This window comes from Melospiza georgiana, chromosome 1 (assembly GCF_028018845.1).
Source record: "Melospiza georgiana isolate bMelGeo1 chromosome 1, bMelGeo1.pri, whole genome shotgun sequence".
Classification (NCBI taxonomy): domain Eukaryota; kingdom Metazoa; phylum Chordata; class Aves; order Passeriformes; family Passerellidae; genus Melospiza; species Melospiza georgiana.
This window is the reverse complement of record NC_080430.1, coordinates 10,116,382-10,137,213: the sequence shown is the minus strand read 5'-3', so window position 1 is coordinate 10,137,213 and position 20,832 is coordinate 10,116,382. Positions and strand designations below refer to the sequence as shown.

Below are 20,832 nucleotides of genomic sequence, written 5' to 3'. Positions count from 1 at the left end.
TCACTGTGGAAGACCATCTAGAATTATGTTATAATTAGGATTTAGAATTCACTCCTGTACTGCAATTTTGTAAAACAAGTATGCTGGAACAGACTGGCAGTTAGTGATGGGCAAAATGAGGTTGATAGATATAATGATGGCAGCAGCTCTTTCACAGAATAAATATCACAGAGGCCTCTGCAGTGCAATGCTTGCTGGCTTGTGTGCAATGATATTGAGGAAGGCAGTGCTGGTAATGTCACACTCTGCTGGATGGAAGCTTCAGTGTTGTATCTTTTGGCTGTGGATAATACCAGAAGGTTTTGCTGCCAGCAGATTTTGTGGGCAAGGATATTTTACAGGCTATGACAGGTAAAAAAATCAGGCTGCTTGTTGATGTATTTAAACAGTGAAATGGAATTTAGTCTCAATGGTGTTCAGCTTTTAGAATCTCTGCCAGGCACAAAAGTAAGTTTTGCTTAGTTGCAGTTGGGATTTCAGTAGGCATTGGATGATTTTAGTTTCTGCCCAGAAATGAATTTAATTTTAGCTATGGGTGACCAGAAGGTGTTTAATTGCAGTTACTGAAGGCCTGCTCTGACCCTTATGACATTATGTCTACAGTTTGTGAGTATTTCAATCAACAATTTTTAATTCTGAAATAACAGATCCTTCATTTTGTATTGTAAATATGCTATTTTTTCCCATTATGGGGCACCAAAATGGCAAAAATCTTTTATCTGGAGCTTGAGTAAATGTGATGTACTCGAGTAAATCACATTTGACGCCTTCTGCCACAATTAAAGGTAAAAGGTTTCAGTCATGATCGTAATAGATAATATTTGAAATGTTTTAAAATTATTGTCTATTTATTCTGCAAGAATTGATTAATCTTTTTTTTACAATATAAATAGTGTTCAGTATAATTCAGTATTAGTGGATCTAATTGTTTGGCAGATTATATCTGTGCTCCCCATTTTCTTTTGAGAGAATGGCATTCTTGCTAAAGAAACAGAGTTAGACAGTGTATCAGTGAGAGCATTGTAATTTTGCAGAAGAGACACTGTAGCAGTGAGAGCATTGTAATTTTTCAGAAGAGATAATGCAAGTTCTTTTAATGTTTACTGTGAAAAAATGACAAAATGGCTCATCAAATGGTGAATGAGCCACTTTCTGAGCCCTGGGCAAATGCAAATGCTGTTCTAAAGCTTTCTTAGTGATGGACTTTCAGTGTCTCTTCTCTTCATGACTTGTTATTACTGCTCACATCTCCAATTATTCTTAGTACTGACCTTTTCTCAGTGCTCCCCAGAAGAAAAGCCCTCCATCATTGCAATCATGGCATTAGTAATCAGATAAGCTAATGGTGTTCTCACTACAAAGCAATTCCTTTCCTTAGTGGTGAACATGCTCAGACTACTTACATGCAAAGGAAAAGATCTAATTTTTTCTTCTAAATGCAGAAAGGACAAAGTAGAGATTTACATAGTGAGAAATAATAATAATAAACACCACAACATGTCTGTCTATGTTGCTATTTCATGCACTAATCCATGTTGAAGGGCAAGTGATATAAAGGAGGTAACTGAAGTTCTGCTTTGTAATGTCATTGAGGCTTTGGGGGCAAGTCTTGGCTGTAGGTTTAGTACTGAAATTTTTCCTAAGTGAATGAAAACTCTATTCTGTGATGAATTATTCTGGCTGGAGTCATATTTCAATATACAAATCAGTGTGTATGAAAAATGATTGAAAGAAGGGGTAAATCTGAGATGAGGAAGTGTTAGCACCATATGGTAGCACTTATGGGAAATCTTGCCTTACTTTACTTTGGAAACTTTTCATGTAAAAGATTGCACAGTCCTGCAGTTAACCACTGCAGGGATTTCTTTTGTCATCTTTATGACTGTTAATTTGGATTAGAGTAAAGCCTGGATTCTTCACCAGGGATGAGTGCTCCTTTGTATGAAGCTTTGTACATGCACATAATTAAAAAAGAATGGAAAAAACCCTTCTCTCAAGAGTTTGCAGTATTACAAAAACATCAGGCACATATTAAACTCATAAAAGGTGGAGTGAAGAAAGAAGATCAAAGCTCAGTATATTTTATGCTGACAATATTTTTCTCACTTTCCCTCTTGGGAGAAAGAACCCCTTTAGTATTATATGCCACTTTAATATTATTCTTGACCACATTGATTTACTGTTCTTTCATCACTAAACTATTATCCAAGCAGTTGTTGATAAACCACCACAGGCTCTGAGGGCTTGATCAAGTCTCTTTTTCAGTGTAGAGCATTCTGGATATCCTGAGACTCTCAGGAGACACCAGAATGTAACTGAACCTACACCTGCTCTGAAGAGCTCTGAATTGAGGTAGCAAGACAGAACAAATTCTGCCCTTCTTTTACCTCCTGTCCCCTAGTTCTCTCCCAGTGACACAATGGAAGGGAGAGAGATGGGGAATGGCTGAATGTGCTGGAAGGGAAGTGGAGGGCTGTGGCATTCACATTCTCTGAAAAAATTCCTTTCCCAGGATTATTCACCTGAGAAGCCTCAGAGAAAAAGAAAACAATTCTTATCTCATTTGCTTCTCCTGTGTTTTGCTCCTTTGAAATGTGTTTGGAGATTGTTTACCCACAGGTGATTGTGTCATTGGATTCTGGTGGGAGTCATTTTGACTCTTTGGCCAATCAGTGGCCAAGCTGTGCCAGGACTCTGGAAAGAGTCAGGAGTTTTCATTATTATCTTTTTCACATTCAATAAGTATCCTTCCTGTATTCTTTAGTATAGTATTCTTTAATATAATATAGTATAATAAACTAATAAATTCGCCCTTTGAGAACATGGAGTCAGATTCATCATTTTCCTTCCTCTGTCGGGGCTCCCTGATTTTACAATAGAGGACACATGTGGGCATGGGTGGACTGGACTGCCAGCAATAAACACTGACAGGTGACAGAGCTGCTCACCTGCAGGAGGGAAAGGAGAGGGCACAGTGGAGTGGGGGCAGTGCCTGGGAATGGCATGAACGTGTTTGGGAGGGCCAGGGAGGATCAGCTGCATCCTGGTGGTGGGGCGATGTTTTCTGGAAGAGGAGGAGCTAAAAAAGAAACACTTCTCAGGAAGAGAATGGAGGAGTTTGGAACAGAAAAAAGGAGCAAAGGAGATAAGAATGAAAATTTAAAAGGTAGGGCCAAGGAGTATCCTGGTTTTTTATCATAGTGAATGCCAAAATGAAACTAAAGTAATGAAGGCAGTTAATCTCTTGATTTTTCACAGGCAATTGGTAAGTTTTGAGTCATGAGTATATACTTACATTGCATGTGCACATACCTGTGTAACCCCAGGTTTTAGGAAATTGGGATGAAATTTGCTTAAAGCCTGTGATCAGCTTGATGTACATTTTCCCCAGATATTCTTGCAATTTTGGGTAATTCTAGACTTGTTAGCACACATGTATGGCAGACAGATGAGGATATGTTGAATAGGTCACAGCTTTAGCAGACTGAACAAATTTATCTCTCACCTCTATTAGTGAGCAGAATATTTCTCTCTCTAACAGATGACTTCTCCCATCAGTTTTCTGCAAGAAACTTCATTTCATTTTTCCTACCAATGTGTTCAGATTATCATTCATTATTGTTGGGCATCATCTTGGTTTCTTTAGTTAAAGCTATCACAGTTGTGTGAATTGAGCACATCTAAAATACAATTATTGGACCATATTTATTAATCCTACTATAGGAAAATAATGTGACTCACTATTTAGAGTCTTACATAGCTGGGGCTAAAGACCCAAGGAGGCATTGACCTGCCCAGGTGTTTCCTTGTTTTTTACCCTCACCAGCAGTGATGAGCTCACCCTGCAAGGTCTCCTGACCACATCTTGCAGCCAAATGTGAAATAAAGAGGTAAATGAGGGGTGCACTTTTATTCTGGACTATTAAAATGTTAAAGACTGCTGCCATATTTTGATTAAGGGAACATATACTGGCTGAAGTTGTGATGGGCCAGGGGTTGTTAAGGTCTGCAGATGTGAGGAGACGTTAAGTGCTTCCATGAATATTAGAGTAAGAGAGTGAAAGGAAAAGGTAGAGATCCTTCAATAACACAAAAGATTTAAAAGGTTTGTATTTTCCCAATTTCAGAAGAAATGTAGCTGGTTTTGCCTGTTATTTGGCTTTTTGTTTTGATGATTATAAAACAATTTTTGATAAACAGGGAGTTTATCTATGACCTACTTTTAAATTTTAATTTAGAAAAATGCTTACAGGATTGATGGCATTCTTGGGAGAGGTTGTTAGTTTAGGATCATCATGAGTTGGTTAACAGGGGGAAAGGACAGAGAAATAAACATAATATAATCTGTTTGAATCATCAGTCAATGTCAGTTTTGAAAAATATTTTCCTTATAAGAGAAATTTTACAGTTTCTTCTAGATGAAGTTCAAGTGACTTCATCTGCTGCATTGACTGTCCTAACCTTCAGAGGCTCCTTGTATAAGTCAAAACAAACAATATGTTCCAGTGCAATTTAAACTTTCCTATTTTTTTCTTTAGGAAAGCAGAACTGCTGTATGATGAAGAGAAGGAGATAGTTTTATTAGTGTCTCATGAGAAGAATAAGTTGAAAAAAAGAAACATAAACTTTTAGGTCCTGTACTTGCAGCAGTATTTTGTGATTATGTTTTGCTGCCTTTCTGAGAAATAGCACTGGAGATGTAGACGGGGAGGAAAGGGAGGCAGAAGAATTTGCAAGGCCCTATGGAATCTCTTTTTGTGACTATTAAATAATACACCAGGTAAATATACTGTAGTGTATATTATATACAGTATATTAACCTGATCTGTCACTATTGAGATGTGGAGACCATGCAAGTGTTAATAAAAAGTTGAATGTCAGTGCAAGTTGGATAAGAAAACTCTAAATTCTACATTTAACAAGGCAATGCATGCTGGATAATTGTGTGGAAACTTTGTTATTTCAGGGCTGCTGTGTGAAGTGAGACTGGGGCTTTAGGTTTGGTGTTTGAAAGTAATGTATCAACAGTTTATGTGTACTGGGACATTTTTTGTGGTAGGGAGATTTTTTTGATAGAAAATGCAATGTGATTTTGCTCCCATAAGGCATGAGCTGAATTAAATATATTTTGGAGATGATACCACTTCACTCTTCAGAGTTGACTTATTGCCACCATTACTAATGGTAGGTAGATGGTATTTAAAATGAAATATGATATTTCTTAGTGTTCCAGCAAATAGCAGGAGATAAATTAGTAGCTAAATTAGCATATTGACTGGTTGGGTGAAATATGCATAACAATCAACTCTAGCAATAAATAACTAGAAACGAAATATTTTTCAAGGCATTTTGGAGGTCCTTGTCTATTTTAGAGTAATTCTACATGGATATAATTTACTATGCATTGACTTTTCTAGTTTGCTCTCCAAGACGTGGGTTTACAAGTCTGATTGCATCAGATTCCTTGCTGCAGTGAGCATCAAATAAACAACAGTTATTAAAAGAGAAGCTAAAACGTGATAATGCCAGTTTTGTTTTATGCTTTTCCTGGAAAACTTATTAGTCAATAAAGCAAAATCAGAGTTCTGTAGAGAAGTAGCATGACTGTTCATTTCTTTGTACCTAAGCAGGCTTGTTTTGTTAATTTTCTATCTGTATTTTTCTGCTTCTGAGAATCTCAGTGCATTATTATAGGATGGCCTGTCTCTGGCAGGTGGCTACAGACAGCAGGTGGTTTTAATCCCAGCTCCCAGGTGCTTCAAATCATTGGAGTCAGGTGAACCTGTCACTGTTTGAATGTGCCACTCCACTAGAAATATTCCTGGCTGCAACTTCTCATCTGACACCTTTTGGCTCCACAGCACTGCAGGATGGGAAATGACCACAAAACTGTCTTCCCTCCATCACAGGACAAATTCAGCAGCCTTTTCTGGACACTGATATTTCAGGTTTTTGGTTTTAATTGTTTTTTTAACCTCTCAGAAAAAAAAAAAAAGGAATACTGATTTTTTTCTAGCCATGAAACCTTCTATTTTTTTTTTTTTTTTTTTTGAAGCGTTAACTTCAGATTTCTGGAAACAGGAACACTGAAGTATACATTCCAAGTCTAGTTTATATTGGTGCTTGAAGTCTTTATTTTTTTTTCTGCAAGAATGCCTATCTAAAGTGAGCATTGTTATTCTTTTAATTAGACTCTTGTTCTGTGAGCTCTGTGTGGATGTTTTTGGTCACTGCCTCTCATTGTTCTTGTCTGATGCCCTTTATGAGTCAATGTACAGCTCAGGCATCCTCCTGCTTGGCTGGGTCAGTAGCAGGGCTGCAGTCAGGTATCTTCAGTGAGTTTCCAGCCACTGTTTCAGGTCAAATGGTTCTTAGAGCAGACTTGTCTGGGCCAAAATCATCCACATCTCAAGAATATGTTACAAGCCACACTTTGTGTACTGTGTAGGTACATCCATTCTGCCATACTGTGTGTGAAGAAGCTTTCCTTGTCTGAAACTTCCCTTTCAAAAGGTACCAAATGTATATCCACAGTTTACTGCCACATGAGTAAAAGGATGAGAGAACTCTTATTCGTGTGCATATTGTAAATCTGTGTAAGGTTATGTGTCTTTGCAGGCAGGTGTGGGATGGATGTTTGTTCTCCAGCATGTCTTGAATTCACATAGTTGGGTTTGTCTAGCTCAGACCTAGCATGTGCTGCTAAATCCTGCTGAGACACATAGCATATTAATTCAGGCTTCATGATGTGCTAATACAGTTATCTGCTGAAAGCCTTTTCAGAAATTCCTAAGTCACTCTATCTCACCAAAACTTTTCTTTTAGCAGGATTAGGAGCCAGGTAATTCATGGTCAGAGGGTTCTGAGCCTCTCAGTTCTTTTTCTAAGGGTATTTTATATAATCCACTGGACTCCCTGGTGATTAGAGGTGCTGTACTTTGTGCTTTCATGGAGATAGGCATGGCTGGGGAGAGAGGATTTGCTCATTGGTTTGGGACTGGTGTAGTTCCTGCTGGTTTCTTGATGCAAGGTGTGGAAAAGTTCAATATTGCTTAATATCATGACTCCATGTGGCCATTTATAAATAAGATATTTTCCAGGAAAATTAAAAGGTTTAATTGTGAAAATGTGTTCTTAAGGGCAGTGTTTGTGTCCAACATACAGCTTCATTCCCCAGATCTGCTCCAGTCCTAGCCCTTTAGCTTTGTCAGAAAATAAAGGAACTACTTTGGGGAAACAAAGCGAGTGCCCTTAGCAGTAGGAGGATATTTCACAGTGCCTTTGCGCCTGATCCTTGTCCCTGTGCCCCAGTGTGGAGTGACCAGAGCAGGGGCCCATCTTGCCCACTTCCCTGCTGCCTTCACAGCTGTCAGCAGGGACTCATTTTGGTTGAGGATAAAAGCAAAAACAACTATTGTCTCAATGCCTGGTTGCCAGAACAGTTTGGTGACAAGGGAACAGAATATTTTATCCACAAAGATGTGTACAAGTGAAAGAGCTGGTATTGCCAGCCTGGATGAAGTTTCTAGGATGAGGAATGAAGCTTATGTTGTTGGGGCTCATCAAGCAGCAACTTCAGGATCAAATTTGCTATTTTAAATCAAAAAAATCCAAGGAAATTTTTCATGGGCCTATATTGATTTGTCAGCTGTCTGTGAGGTATTAGGGTGTTGGTAGGGGTGGCTTAATTTGGAAGCCTTTCTCCAAGGACTTAGCACTCCTGAAGTCTTAGGCATGGTCAGTGTTGCAGTTACTAAACTCAAGCTTAACCTGAGTAATTTATAGGCAGATTTAAAGGCTTGTCTCATTGCTGTGGCAATACTGTCAGGATGCTCTTGGTTTCTTGGTGTATATTCTTGCAGTGTACTGCAGCATTACTGTGCTGTGGTATAATAATGTTCTCAAAATTAAGAGAACATAAAGTCCCTCAAATTAATAATGAGAGAGACATGCATGGGAAAAAACCTGAACCTTCAGGAGAGAAATGAGGGGAGGAAAACTTCAAAGATTATTCTGGACATAGCCAGTTAGTTAGATGTGCTGTCTAATCAGACCTGTTCTGGACTTCCTCTACTGCCCAGTTTGAACTCCCAAGGCCCACCAAATGTCTGACTTTTTCACAGCATTAACAGGTCTTCAATGCACTAATTATTCACAGTTTGACACCTCTATTAATTTTTACCTTTCTTTTGTGTTTTTAGGCTGCCTGTTTGAGGATGACCTTTGCAAGTCTTATGAAGTCTGTGTTAATGGTAAGTCTTCCAGTTTTTGTTTGCTGCTTGGTCTGCCCTCCACTCTGTAGTTGCTGTGTGTTTGATTCAGTAAACCAAATTCATATGTGAGTGAGAAGGAGGGGAAAAGGAAAACTACCAGGTATGACTATTATGGTCAGCAGTTAGGAAAAATTTAATAGATTAAAAAAAATTTCTCTCAACCCTGAGCAAAACCATTTATGCGACATAGATTTTAATTTAATTAAGCACACTGAAATATGCTAACATTTAATTTGTCTTAATATGGGTGAAAATAACTGTTTTGTTACCTTCAGTTTGCTCCTCTTTTTAGAGGATGATGTTGGGTAATTATCAGTCTTCTCTTCTTCAAAAGATTTTTATTTTATATAATAAGAAAGAAAGTCTCAAAGGAACACTGCAGTTGTTGATCATACTGCTTCCTTTTTCTGTGATTTTACTTGAATTATGCAGGAACAGCTTTCTTCTACTGTCCTGCATAATTCATTTTCAGTAAGTCCAAAAAGACAACACAACATATGAATGAGGCTAATGGAATAGTACAAAAGATGTTTTCTAATAATAGTTGAGGGTTGGAAATGTGTTATATGAAATGATTTAATTCCCAGTGAAGGACAGAGGATGTTTTGAGAGAGGTGTTTGAAGCAATAACTGCTATAAAATGTGTATATGTGGTGAAAGGAGGATGGGAGTAGTTTTTACAGTGTCATTTGATATAGAAATATATGGCAATATGTATATTTGTAATAAGGGAGGTTAATAGTTAAATTAAGTATTGTATATGAAATTGTTTGTGACATCATATTATAAAGGAGAGGCTTTGTTTTCCATCAAGCTCAAACAATAATATGGGTCTATTAATAAATTAAGATATTAATAAGGTTTAGCTAATGAACATTTAGGATGAAATGAGATTAAATTTCCAGTACTGTTTAACATCAGACTAATGCAAATTTATAAGTCTTTTGTATTGACAATTCCCATCATTGACACCAGGAAGGGCAGTGACAGATTTGTACAGGTTGAATTTTGGTGACTATCAATATTTTCCAGTGCCTAGACTGGAGTCTTCCCCAGTGCAAGCAGATTTAATCAGGTTTAATCATAGGCAACTGTTATATGCAGCAGACAATGCATAGTGGGCAATTTATGCAACAGATGATAGCAATTTCTGCACTTTAAGGGATCTCTCTATTGAAGACTTTGCTGTTCCTGTAAATGTAACTTCCTGACTTCTTGCTCTACTTGTTTTCTTAAATCATGATGCATTTCATCAAATGTCCATATGACACTCTTTACCATGCAGAATTAAATTATGGAAGTTGTATCTTTGAATTTACATGGACCTTTTCTGTAGAACTACTCATGTTTTGGCATAACTAACTTAAAGAAATGTCAGTAATGAGTAAGACAGATGATCAATAATATTTTCTAATGTCTGATCTTGTTTTAAAAGAATACTTGCAGGGATTCTGTCCAAGTGTCTAAGGTAGCTGTAAAATATTTCATTCTTGTTTGTCCACTGGGAAAATGTTATCTAGCATGTATTTTAAATGCTCTCTTTGATGCAAGTGAAGATTAAGCCATTCTTGAGAAAATAAACAGGATCTTTGGGAGATCGTACATTGAAGTACTAAGAAACCATCAGAATTTTTTATATGTAGCAGAGAGGAAGTTGGCCTCTTGCTTCTGAGCAATCCTTCACATTTTTTCGTGCTCAAAGTACTGCTGATTCACCTGTACCTCTGAAATTTTCAGGAATTCTGATATATTAAAATTTGAGTGCTTTGCTGGGTTGAGAGTTCAGGAACTGAAGTTTGTGGAGGTCACTGTGCTCAGAAGCAGAGTGTACTTGGAAAAGCTTTGCCTCCTTTCTTGTCACACAAGTGGGTATTTCTGAAGTACAGTGTGAAAGTGGGTAAGAAGCAGCAGCTGCTTTTGGTAGCATGTGATCTGCAGATCTGTTTTGAATCCTGCAGGAAGGCTGATAATTCTCATCTTTTTCTCTGCCTTCAGCAGAGGCAGAGAAAACTGACCACATTTGCAGAAATAAAGCTAAGTTTGCCTACTGAAGACATAAGTCACAGTATTTGCTGTCTCATATCTGTCATCAACTGTAGATTTCAAGTCTATTTTATGCATACTTGTGAAAGCATAACCAAAACACCAATAACTGAGCTATTTCATAGCTTAAAAACCCCCTACTCTTCTTCCCCTCTCATTTCTTCTGGAGAGAGATTTTTACTGAAATATTTTGATAAATTTTCCTTTCCATTAAGAAAAAAAAAGGTGTTAAAAGAATGGGTTTTGTATTGTTAAAAGCAATGTAATAGAAAGGTGAGATCTGAGATAAGCAGCATAGCTGTTTATATCAGAGATAAGGGCTGCTTACATCTGTTTAGGTCACATGCCATTTTTGCAGGGCAAAGGACTTGCTGTAATAATGATTGTTGACTTTTCTGCCACTTTCTCTCATCATGTAAAGGTCTCTTTTGGCTTCAGTGATGGGTTCTTGCTTAGGCTTGTTTAATAGCTCCAGCAGCATTCATGCAATATTAATTTATTTCCACAAACCTTTTATCAGTTTTCTGAGCTGCACTGACTCATCAAGTGGTTAAGAAGGAACATATTGTTTCATGTTAATTTTAATGGCATAAGGATAAGCCAGGCAAAAAGACTGAGTTTGTTTTCCTGGACTCCTTCTTTGCAAAGCCAGAACTTTGAGAGGTGAATTGACTTAGATGTCATTTATTTATCTTCTGGTACATCACTGCTTCTTTCTTAGAGCTGGAGGAACTGACATTTTCACCCATCTAAAATGCTTGAAGCTTGAAAGCCTGCAGCTAAAAAGGGTGATGGGAAAGGTGGTGAATATGCCTGTGATCTGCAGTCTCTGATAGAAAGTAACCTGGCATACTATAAGCTTGGAAATTCTTGCCCTCCCCAATAAATTCTGAAAAGCTGTTACAGATACAACAGGAAGCAAATAATATCTTAAGTAAAGAAGATATATAGAAGAAAAAAATATTTATATTATTATAGTTATCAAATTCCAATTAAGTAGGAATAGTATTTGCAGTGATGGTATGTGCAGTGACACAGCTGTAGGTAAAGGGGGTATGACTTTCACACCTTCATATACACTTTGCTGTCTGGGTTACAAGTTCAAGCAGAAGAGTTTGCCTGTGAGTGTATTTTTTCCTTAACAGCTCTGCCTAGAATATGTTTGTATGAAAAGGAAAGAAAAAAGCATCAAGAAGGAATTTTTAGAGGATCTCTGAGACAGAAATTCTTTGCTTACCCTTGAATAGTCCTTGTATTTATATACTAAATTTAGTACAGCTGGATAAGCAGGAATATGTCATGTTTTGTTTTGCATTTTAAGTGACAGATAAAGCAGTTCATGTAAAACATCAGCTTGTTTATCTTCCTTGTTGGAAGGTTTAAACAAACTGGCTCCTGTGAACAGCAAAACAAAGACAAGTTCTTATTCTTTCTCATGAAATTGTGCTATTGAATTCTAGCAGTGCCACTGGGAAAGACACCATGTGGTACAGATAAAAGTGTTCATTTCAAAATAACCATCCCTTATGTCCTCTCTTTATTAAACTGTTTGAACCGCTTATTTAGAAGGGTGCCATTCTTTCCTTTAGCTTTAATCTCCAGATATTTTGCTTCAGGAAGCAGTTTTGCACTGTGCTTTATGCGGGCATGGACACCGTGATATCTTTGCTCCTATCAACAGCTCCTTTACAAGACAGGGCAAGTTTATTTACGAAAGAGGCTGTGGCTGCCATCCTCCATCCTGCATGAAATCAGAATGGGGTTCATGCAGACAAGATCAGATAGTGGAAAACATCTCTGTGAGGCCAAGCAAGGGAAGCTAATTAAATGCAGTGGTTGGCGCAGAGTGCGCGGTTGAGCCGAGCCTGGCTGACAAACACCTCCCCTCTGCTCGGAAGACAGCTCTGATGTCTGCAGCAGTGTTTGGAGAAGCCGTGCTGCTGAAAGGCTGGGCAAACAGCTCTGCACAGCTGAATCAATATTGCTTTATGTATGCAAGCTGCACTTGTTAGGAGGGACTTAGGTTAGCACGGTGTGGCAGAGGCACCCAGGCATTGCAGTACGAAATCATGAACCTTTCCAAGCCTGGATCTCTGCAGGTAGTTCTGAATATTAATGCATTTTCTTCCTCAGCTACAGAGCTCCTTGAACATTTGGGATATAAGTGATTGTGTGTGCTGGTGATGAGCCATAAACAGTAAACATGTGCTACAGATGATAAGGGAGAGAAGTCAGGATCCCTGAAATGGTTTCTTGAACTTAATGTGTTCTGCTTTGAGGTTTTCCAGACCATTGCCTGGTGGGGTGGGATTGCAGAGGGAGATGCACCTCAGCATTGTTGAGCTAACAGATGTCTGCGGCAACATCTGTGTTGGCAAGGCACTGCTCTCCAAAAGCTATTGAATTTTTGTCAAATGACACTATAAATCTGGGCCTAAGCTTTCTGAGCCCTTTCAGTGAGCATCAGTGCTTGTTATAACTAAATTCAGACTTCTGAGGAGTAACACTAAGTGGTACCTCTGCATGCGCTTGCTGTATTGTCTGTAGAGAATTCATGTGTTTTTCAAGGATGTGGGGATTCTTCACAAATACCTGAAGTTCAAATACCACCTGATGTAATTTCTTACCTGAATTCTGAACTAAATGAGTGTGTCTGTATGTTTGCACTTGGATGTTTTTTTGTTATAAAAACCTGACCAATTATTTAAATATTAGGATTTACTTCCCACGGTTCCTCTGTACCAGTTCAATGAAATAATGGGACTTGTCTGACACTTTATTTATTCAAAGAATATTTTAAAATATTGTGTCAGAAGAAGTCACAATCTTGTGTGGTGCTCAAGAAGTAAAGCTTAAAATCTGCCATTGTATAATGGTACTCTGAAAATCCACATCTTCAGAAGTATTTGCACACTTCATTCAACTGAAATCAAGGGTGAGTTAACACCTAAATATTCCTGAGAATCTGTGCATGTGAAGATCGTGTCTCAGTTATTAGGAATACTTTATAATTTTTAAGGAAATCAATGCACGTTTTGAAACAAGTTTGTGGAAATAAACACCAGGATTGAAATTGGCTCAATTTTTTTGTTCCCCACACTTGTTCTTCATCAGGTTGTGTGACAGTTGTGTAATAAGAACAACTACATGAAATGGAGATAGTTTGAGAGGAAGATTCCCAATTTCCCATTTGCCTGTGTTCTCTTGTGTGTTAGCTCTCACTTCCTCTGAGCAATTTTAGGTACTGGAGGTGAAAAATTAGCATTTAAGTCTTAAGGTTAAAATGCCAGTGCAATGGTGACTTCATCTCCTATACTTTGAAACAGTGTGGTGGGATTTTTTCCTCATTGAAAAAAGTCTCATCTATCTTCTAAACTCTGTATTTGTGTCTTGTGTTTGTCTCAATGTGGTGCTAAAGCAGCTGCCTGTGTGATGGTAGGACAGAAATGCCCAGCACAATGGAAGAATTAGAAGTGGAGTAGTGATCAAAGGTGAAGTTACTCCTCTTAGGAAAAGATGTTTAGTGTGAAAATGCAACTGTGTTATTCACTGTCCCTGCTGTTTATAAAAACTTTTTTTGTGGGGTATTCTTTATGTGGAGAATCTCGGGGTGCAGCTCCTGCAGGGCAGAAAAGCATTGCTGAGGCTTCACTGGCAGTGTGCTGCTCAGCACCGGGGGGAGAGGCAGCCGTAAATCTCCCACCAGCCATAGGTAATCCTTTATATTCCCGTGTCCTGTGCTAGTAAATAAGTTTTGGAGCTGCTGAGTGCTGCACAGTGCTATTTCATGTGGACAGACCTGCTTTTGCTCAGAGCTCAGGCAAGAATTCTGCTGTGTTGCCACAAGGGAGCTTTAGTTCTATCTTAGTGTTGTGACTTGTGGTAATGCATTTTCTTGGCTTTCACAGAACCAGGGCAAGCATTATAAGAAAATGGTTTAACCAGTGTGATTTTGGGAGCATTTTGGTGTTCAGTTCAAGAATTTTAATTATAAGATTCCACCCTCCCCCCCTGCTGACTGGGGGGATGTGGGGTGTGTGTGGTGGAAGGTTTGACATCACTGGAGAATAACCACAGTTATCTGGTATCTCTCTATTCAAAATGATGCATTTGTGGTGATAAGATGGATGGATCTCTAAAATCTAATATAATGGTCTGATATTAAGTACGATTAAAATTCTGGAATTTTTGGAGTTGCCTTTTTTTCCTTTTATTTTTAATATTTAGTATTTCTCCCTGAAATATTTGAGGTTTTATGAAGTCTTTAGCCTTATGAGATGTTAATTAAAAAAATACAACCAAATCTTATTTTTCTGCTGTTTTTTGGACATGTAGGCATTATATATACAATTTGGGGTAACTTTGAACATGTATGCTAAACTAGCATGCTAAATGTTCCGTGAAAATATATTTGTGTATTAGAGATACTGTTTTTGTCATGTATCTTATCTGTGTGTGTGAACCTTTTTGTTAACACCTTTTGGGTAAACTACATAGCTGCATGTTCAGAGATGTTCCCTAATTCACTATTGTATTACACTAAAAAAAATTATTTTAACATTTGAGAGGTCATGGAAAAGTACAGCCTGTTTGATAAAGGCATTAGGGAGTCTCAGAAAGGTTTGAGCCTGATGAATGATGAAACATGAGAGCCTGAAAAGGACAGTGTGGTCTGGAGAGAAGAAGAGAACACCAAGGTATAATGTTCTGGCAATGAGGTGGAAAGCAAATGAATCCTGGTTTGGAGGGACACTGCAGCAGTGTGCCTCTGCTCTAAATCCATCATAGTTTGTCCTCTTCTTGTGTCAAGGGATATTCACGAGCGTGGTTTGCTTTATGATGATTAAGATGTTTGGTTACAGCTTCTGAAAAAATAGAATAACTGTTTTTTCTTTAGCTCTTCACTTTTACTAAGAGAAAAACAAACCAAAACACCACCAACAAAGAAAAAGCATATTTTTTTTTAAATTAACCAAAGGTTGTAATGAACATTTCTAAAACAGATGTGAAATGATTTGGCAGTGATGGCTACACGACCATATTGTGGTTTTTGGGCAGCCCCAGATTTGAGTGAGATAGGACCTTTTCTCCTGGTGTTAAAGGATACTTTCCACTTATTATTCCAATTGATTAAAAATATGTCATTCCAAAAATGAAGTGCTTAACAGCTATTTGCTTATTTTGGGCTTCATCTATTCTCTGTCAGAAGGTGTTTGCCTTTGTCCCCCTAAATATCAGTGACTACATCTCAGTGTAGCAGTGGTTAGTTGGATCAATCAGATTAATTACTGAGGTACTTTGGTAATTAACTGAGGCATTGATAGGAGTGTCTAAAAGAAGACAGCCTAGAAAACTTTGAACCCATCCTCTGCGTGGAAAAATTGTGCTTCTTAAAATTCATGCTGCTTCTCTCTTTCTTTTTGAAAACTTCAGTAATCCTATTTTATAGCACATAAGCTGAAGACATGAGGTCACGAATCAAATAAATTTCCAAATTTACCAATTTTGCAAGGACAATTATGAATGACTATTCACTCTGCATTTTCTTGAGTGTGTAGGAGGCAAAGCTGTCGATTTCTTAAGTATATTCTGAATAACATTCTTCTGGATGATTCTTCACAATAACAAGCTTTGCTGTGCAGAAGATCCCTTTAATTTTTTCCTGTTTTTCTGTTCTTTTTTTCTTCAAATTTTCTTTTAAAATTCTTCCCTGTTTACTGTACAAATTCTGCATCACCTGACTGCTGTTGCATTACAATAATAATTTAGTGAACATCATTTGGTTTCTGACTTCATAGCATTTGACAAGCAGTAATAGTCTTTTGACTCTCAACCTGCCTTTAGGCAGTAAACATAATAGGAAAAAAAAATTTATGGTTTTCAGGGGGAGGATGTTGTGGTCTTGGCTAAGAAGCTTCTCAGAGACTATGGGAGAAATGAGCAGAAAACTTTACTGCATGGTTCACATGAAAGTGTATCCACTGCAGCAGAGCAAAAGTGATGAGTCTGCATGAAATAGGGATTTTTGTCTCAAGACAGTTTGTGTGAAAAATATATGCAATAATTATTGGCATCCATTTTGTCAAGTAAGAGGCCAAAGAGGAAGGTATTCCTTTATAATATTCCAAAGGAGCTACACATTTATGCATATGGAAATAATAAATATATAATATAAAAATTTTCCTTTTTTTTAATATTTAAAAATAAATAATGTGGAAGTTTATTCCCAGGTTGTGTACCTACTATTAGAGTTCCTGATTTGGATTGATTCTTCCAAAGGGAATGAGAAAATATATCCTCTCTATTCTAGTGTTTAGAACAAATGCTTTGTAATAAAGAACTGTGAGAGGCTTTTATTATAATATGTCCTCATTCAATAAGCAAGAACAATCTGAAAGTGAACTAACTATGGTGCTGTTGATTAACAGGTAAAGACCTGTTAATGGAAAGTCATCCTGCATTACATGACATTCCAAGCCTTTAATTTAAACAGAGTTTTCCTTCATTCCCTCCAACCCCATGGCAACAGCAACAAAAGTTGCTCTAGAGGTAGACAGAACAATAAATATATTTTATGGTCCCAAACTATTTATTGTAATTTGGTCTTTACTGAAATAGCTTTGGCTGCTCTGCACAAATTGAGAATATTTGCTGCTGTGTCAGCATGTTCCTCTGGTGCCCTGTGGTAGGACCAGTGTGATTTAAGGCTGGTAACTGCAGTGGATGTTGAGGCTGAGTAAGAGAATGCAAAATTTCATGTTTGGACTCGTAACTCTTCAAGGTACAATGGAAAATGCTTTTAATGTAATGCACTAAACATTTGTGTTAGTAATGAATTTGCAATATTGTGGTAAGGTTTAAAATGTGTACCTAATTAATTCTATTTAGTGGTAACTCTCTTAAGATTGTATTTAGACTTTTGACTGCATTATATCAATGAGTCTTCCAGAGATAAGGTTGTACTATAGTTTTTTTCCTGGAAGTAACAGGACAGGTATGATATTGGACAGCTGCCCACTGTGCAATTTTTCAATGGCAAAAATGTCTATTTTTGGTCCTCTCTGTATGTTATTGAGCTGCAATTGCTGTTTTCTCTATCATAAACTCTACAGTAGATGAGAAAGAAGTGTATTACCCAACCAGAAACTATAATGGACTGGTGGGGAAAAATAAATTGAGGGGAGTTGAAAACTATTGAGACTTTCCTTCAAATTTTTGTCTTTGTCCTGTAGTCCTCCCTCTTTACTCCACATTATGCTGCTGCATCTCTATTTCTGTGGGGTTAAGATAGGGAAGGTACTGGGGGACAGAATTTTTAGATGGCAAGCCTGCTAACAGTTTCATAGGTTATTGAACACTTAAAGAAAGCAATCTACAATACCCAGTCACAGTGGAAGCAGTTTAAATGGCTTTTGTATTTCCAAAATTAAATCCATTTGTTTTCTTTGAATGAGGAGTGGTTTTTCAAAGTGTTTTTGTTTTCAAATTTTAATTAATTTTCAAGCTTTAAGTGGCAAACTTGGCAGCTTTTTGTTTACTGTGACTTAAAAAATCCCCAAAACTTTCCAAATTATAAATGTCCTGTTAGTCTTCTGATTTAATCTCTCTTTCTAGGTTTCTAGGATGTTGTTTCACTTCCAAGTTAGAGATGTATGGATTTACTAGATTTTTACAGTAATTAAGACTTCCTACTCTGCTGACAACTTGCCTTCATGTTAGTGGAATTGTGGTGATGGCTTAAGCTGAGTAATTTAATGGAACAAACTGTTCTTTCACTGACAGTACCTGTTAGAAAAGTCTTCTCTCTATTTTTACCTGTAATTTGGATTGATGTGTTTGGTGAATGATTGCTTTAGAAATATTTAACTTTTAAACTCTTTCACTTCTTTTTTCCTTACTTAAAAATTTCTGTGAATACTACTTGGACAAAAATGGATCAATATACAGTTAAGAAATACCAGTCCTATTCCATGTCTCAAATTCTTTTTTATTAATTTCAATTCTGTTATGGTAAATCTAACTTTATATGTCAAACTTCCACAGTGTTTTTGTTACAAATGTTTGAAGTTGTCTAAGATTTCTTTTCTCCATTGTCTTTCTGCTCCTGCAGTTAGAGATCCCCACCCAAGCTCTTGAGGCAGAAATTATTTTAACTGAAGAAATGAAGAGCTCTGAAAGAAGTTTGGGCAGAAAAGGATCCCTCTTTCCCCACTGCTTTTCTCAGTGGCGAAGGATTGATGGATGTGCTTCATGCTGCAGTACAAATTATCAATGCATGTTCTCTAAGATGATAATCAGGCAGTTAGTGCCCATTTCATGTCCCTGGATCCACTGCATTCCCAATTAGAAGTCAGGCCTTCTCTCTGGGCTTTATTTCAAATATCTCAAGAGATTTATACTAGCCCCAAAATTTTGGTTATTCCCCTCCCAGAAATAAGATCATTGATTAAAATGATTTTGTTATTCTGTGAAATATTACCCTTCACATATGATGCCAAAAAAGATTTACTTGTCTCAATGTATTTTGTTGGCATGGTAATTGAAAATAAGTTATGACTGGCATAGAGGTTAATGGCACATTTTAGAAGGCAAGAAAGTTGGGGCTTAAAAAATGCTATTTCATTTCAAAAATCTGTGGGAAAAATCAGTCTATCAGAAAGAATTCTTTTCTATCCCCAAGCATCTCTTTGCCAACACAGTAACCAATTCTTGCATTCTGAGAGACCATACTGTGTTGGCCTGGGCTGGAGTTAAATTTCATCCCAGTAGCTGATATGGGGCTGTGCTGGATCTGTGCTGGAATCAGAGCTGGTAATTCAGGGATGCTCTCAGTGCTGGTGAGCAGGGCTTGCACAGTATCAATGCCTCTCCTGCTCCTCATACAACCCCACAGGGAGGAGTCTGGGAGGGGACCCAGCTGCCAGCTCTGGCCTCAGGCATGTCCCACACCCCACAGTGTCGTAACCTGGGAGCTGCTGCTCAGGTGCTGCCTGGACATCGGCTGGTTGGTGGTGACAGAGTGTTTCCATTTGCATCACTGGTCTTTCTTGGGTTTAATTCTCTTATTCTCTTGGTTTTGTTATCTTTTTTTTTTTTTTTTCCCCATTACCATGTATTTTTATTATTTTATTTCAATTATTTAGATGTTCTTATCTCAACCAAGGAGTTTTCTTGCTTTTACCCTACTGATTCTCTCCCCCCCCCCATCCTGCAGTGAAAAGCAGCTGTTTGGTGCTTAAGTTCTGGCTGGGTTAAAGCATGACATGGTTTCACAGGGCTGCAATGGCTTGTGAAGTTAATGTTGTGGTTCCTTCCTGCTTTGCTTAGACAAGATTCCTACAAATGATGCAGATCAGTTGACTCAAATAATTCCTTATGATTTCTCCCCAGTTTTGGGGAGAATGACTTCATTAGATCATCATAGACCAAAGGAAATGATAGTTCAGAATTCTAGGGCTAAAGGGGTTTTCATCATGCATTTCATTCATGTACAGTAGTACAGGAATAAATATTTCCCTTTTTTTAACTTGAGTGTCTCCACAGTAGATGTAAAGGGGAAATGGGCATTTGTTAATTAAGCTGCACTAATTGCAAATTTCAGTGCCACTGCAAGCTGCTTTCTTAGGAACCATGACAATGACATTAAGCATTTGCTAAACAAAATCCACTCCTGTATGTCATGCAGTTCACATCCTGTTTGCTATTTAAAAGTCGTTGGCACAGATAGAAGATGTTTTATTAAAAACAAGTAATAAACAGAATTTTCTTCATCCAAAGAAAATATGGCTATTTTCAGAAGTAGAATTTTTAGGTGGAAAAACAAGTGGAGGCGTAAATAGTTTTATTCTCACCTTTTCTTGCCTAATTGTTTAAATCTGAACCTGCTTCTTTCAGCAGAGAAAAAATTTCTCATCACACAGAAATAAAATATAGTCCCTGGCCACAAAGAAATCCTACAAGGAGCTCTTTATAGACAGCTCCTGCAGGATGTTGGGGACCATGGTTTTGTGTCTTTCTCTGTCTCACAGAGGTGGAAGTGTATTTCTTGCTCCTAGAACAGAGATCTAGAATAATCTCTGCTCTCCCCATAGCAGCTGGTCATCTTGCAGGCGTATAGAGAGGAATTTATGCATCCTGGAAAAAAGCAGGAGAGTCTTTAATCAAAGTGAGTATCCCAAAGTATATGCTACAGTGTATCAATACACACACAACAGAGAAAGCTTTTGGATTAAAAAAAAAAAAAAATCTGTATGTAATACCAAATCCTCTGAGGTTGAAAATTGCACTTAGTCAGCTATGAAAAACCTCTTGTTTTCAAAGTTCTGCAAAACTTGGTCTCATCTCAATTCGTGTCCCCTAGACTGTTCTTAATGTTTGAGCTATGCAGGAATTGCTCTGCAGTCTGAGAGCCCCAAGCTGACTCTTGTGCTGGAAAAAATTGCATGTTACAGCTATATAATCAATGACATAGTCCAAAATCACCCCATTAAAGGAGAAAAAAAGTGCAAACAATGTG

General features: G+C 37.6%; 1 protein-coding gene across 1 annotated transcript in view; it reads left to right on the top strand.

Annotated features, from left to right (window-relative positions):
- The window catches only part of PTPRN2 (protein tyrosine phosphatase receptor type N2), a 638,409-nt gene that overhangs the window by 59,670 nt on the left and 557,907 nt on the right, over positions 1-20,832 (top strand). The window contains exon 2 of the mRNA XM_058038495.1: positions 8,202-8,252. Within this exon, the coding sequence (XP_057894478.1) occupies positions 8,202-8,252 (51 nt within the window). The remainder of the gene's footprint in view (positions 1-8,201; positions 8,253-20,832) is intronic.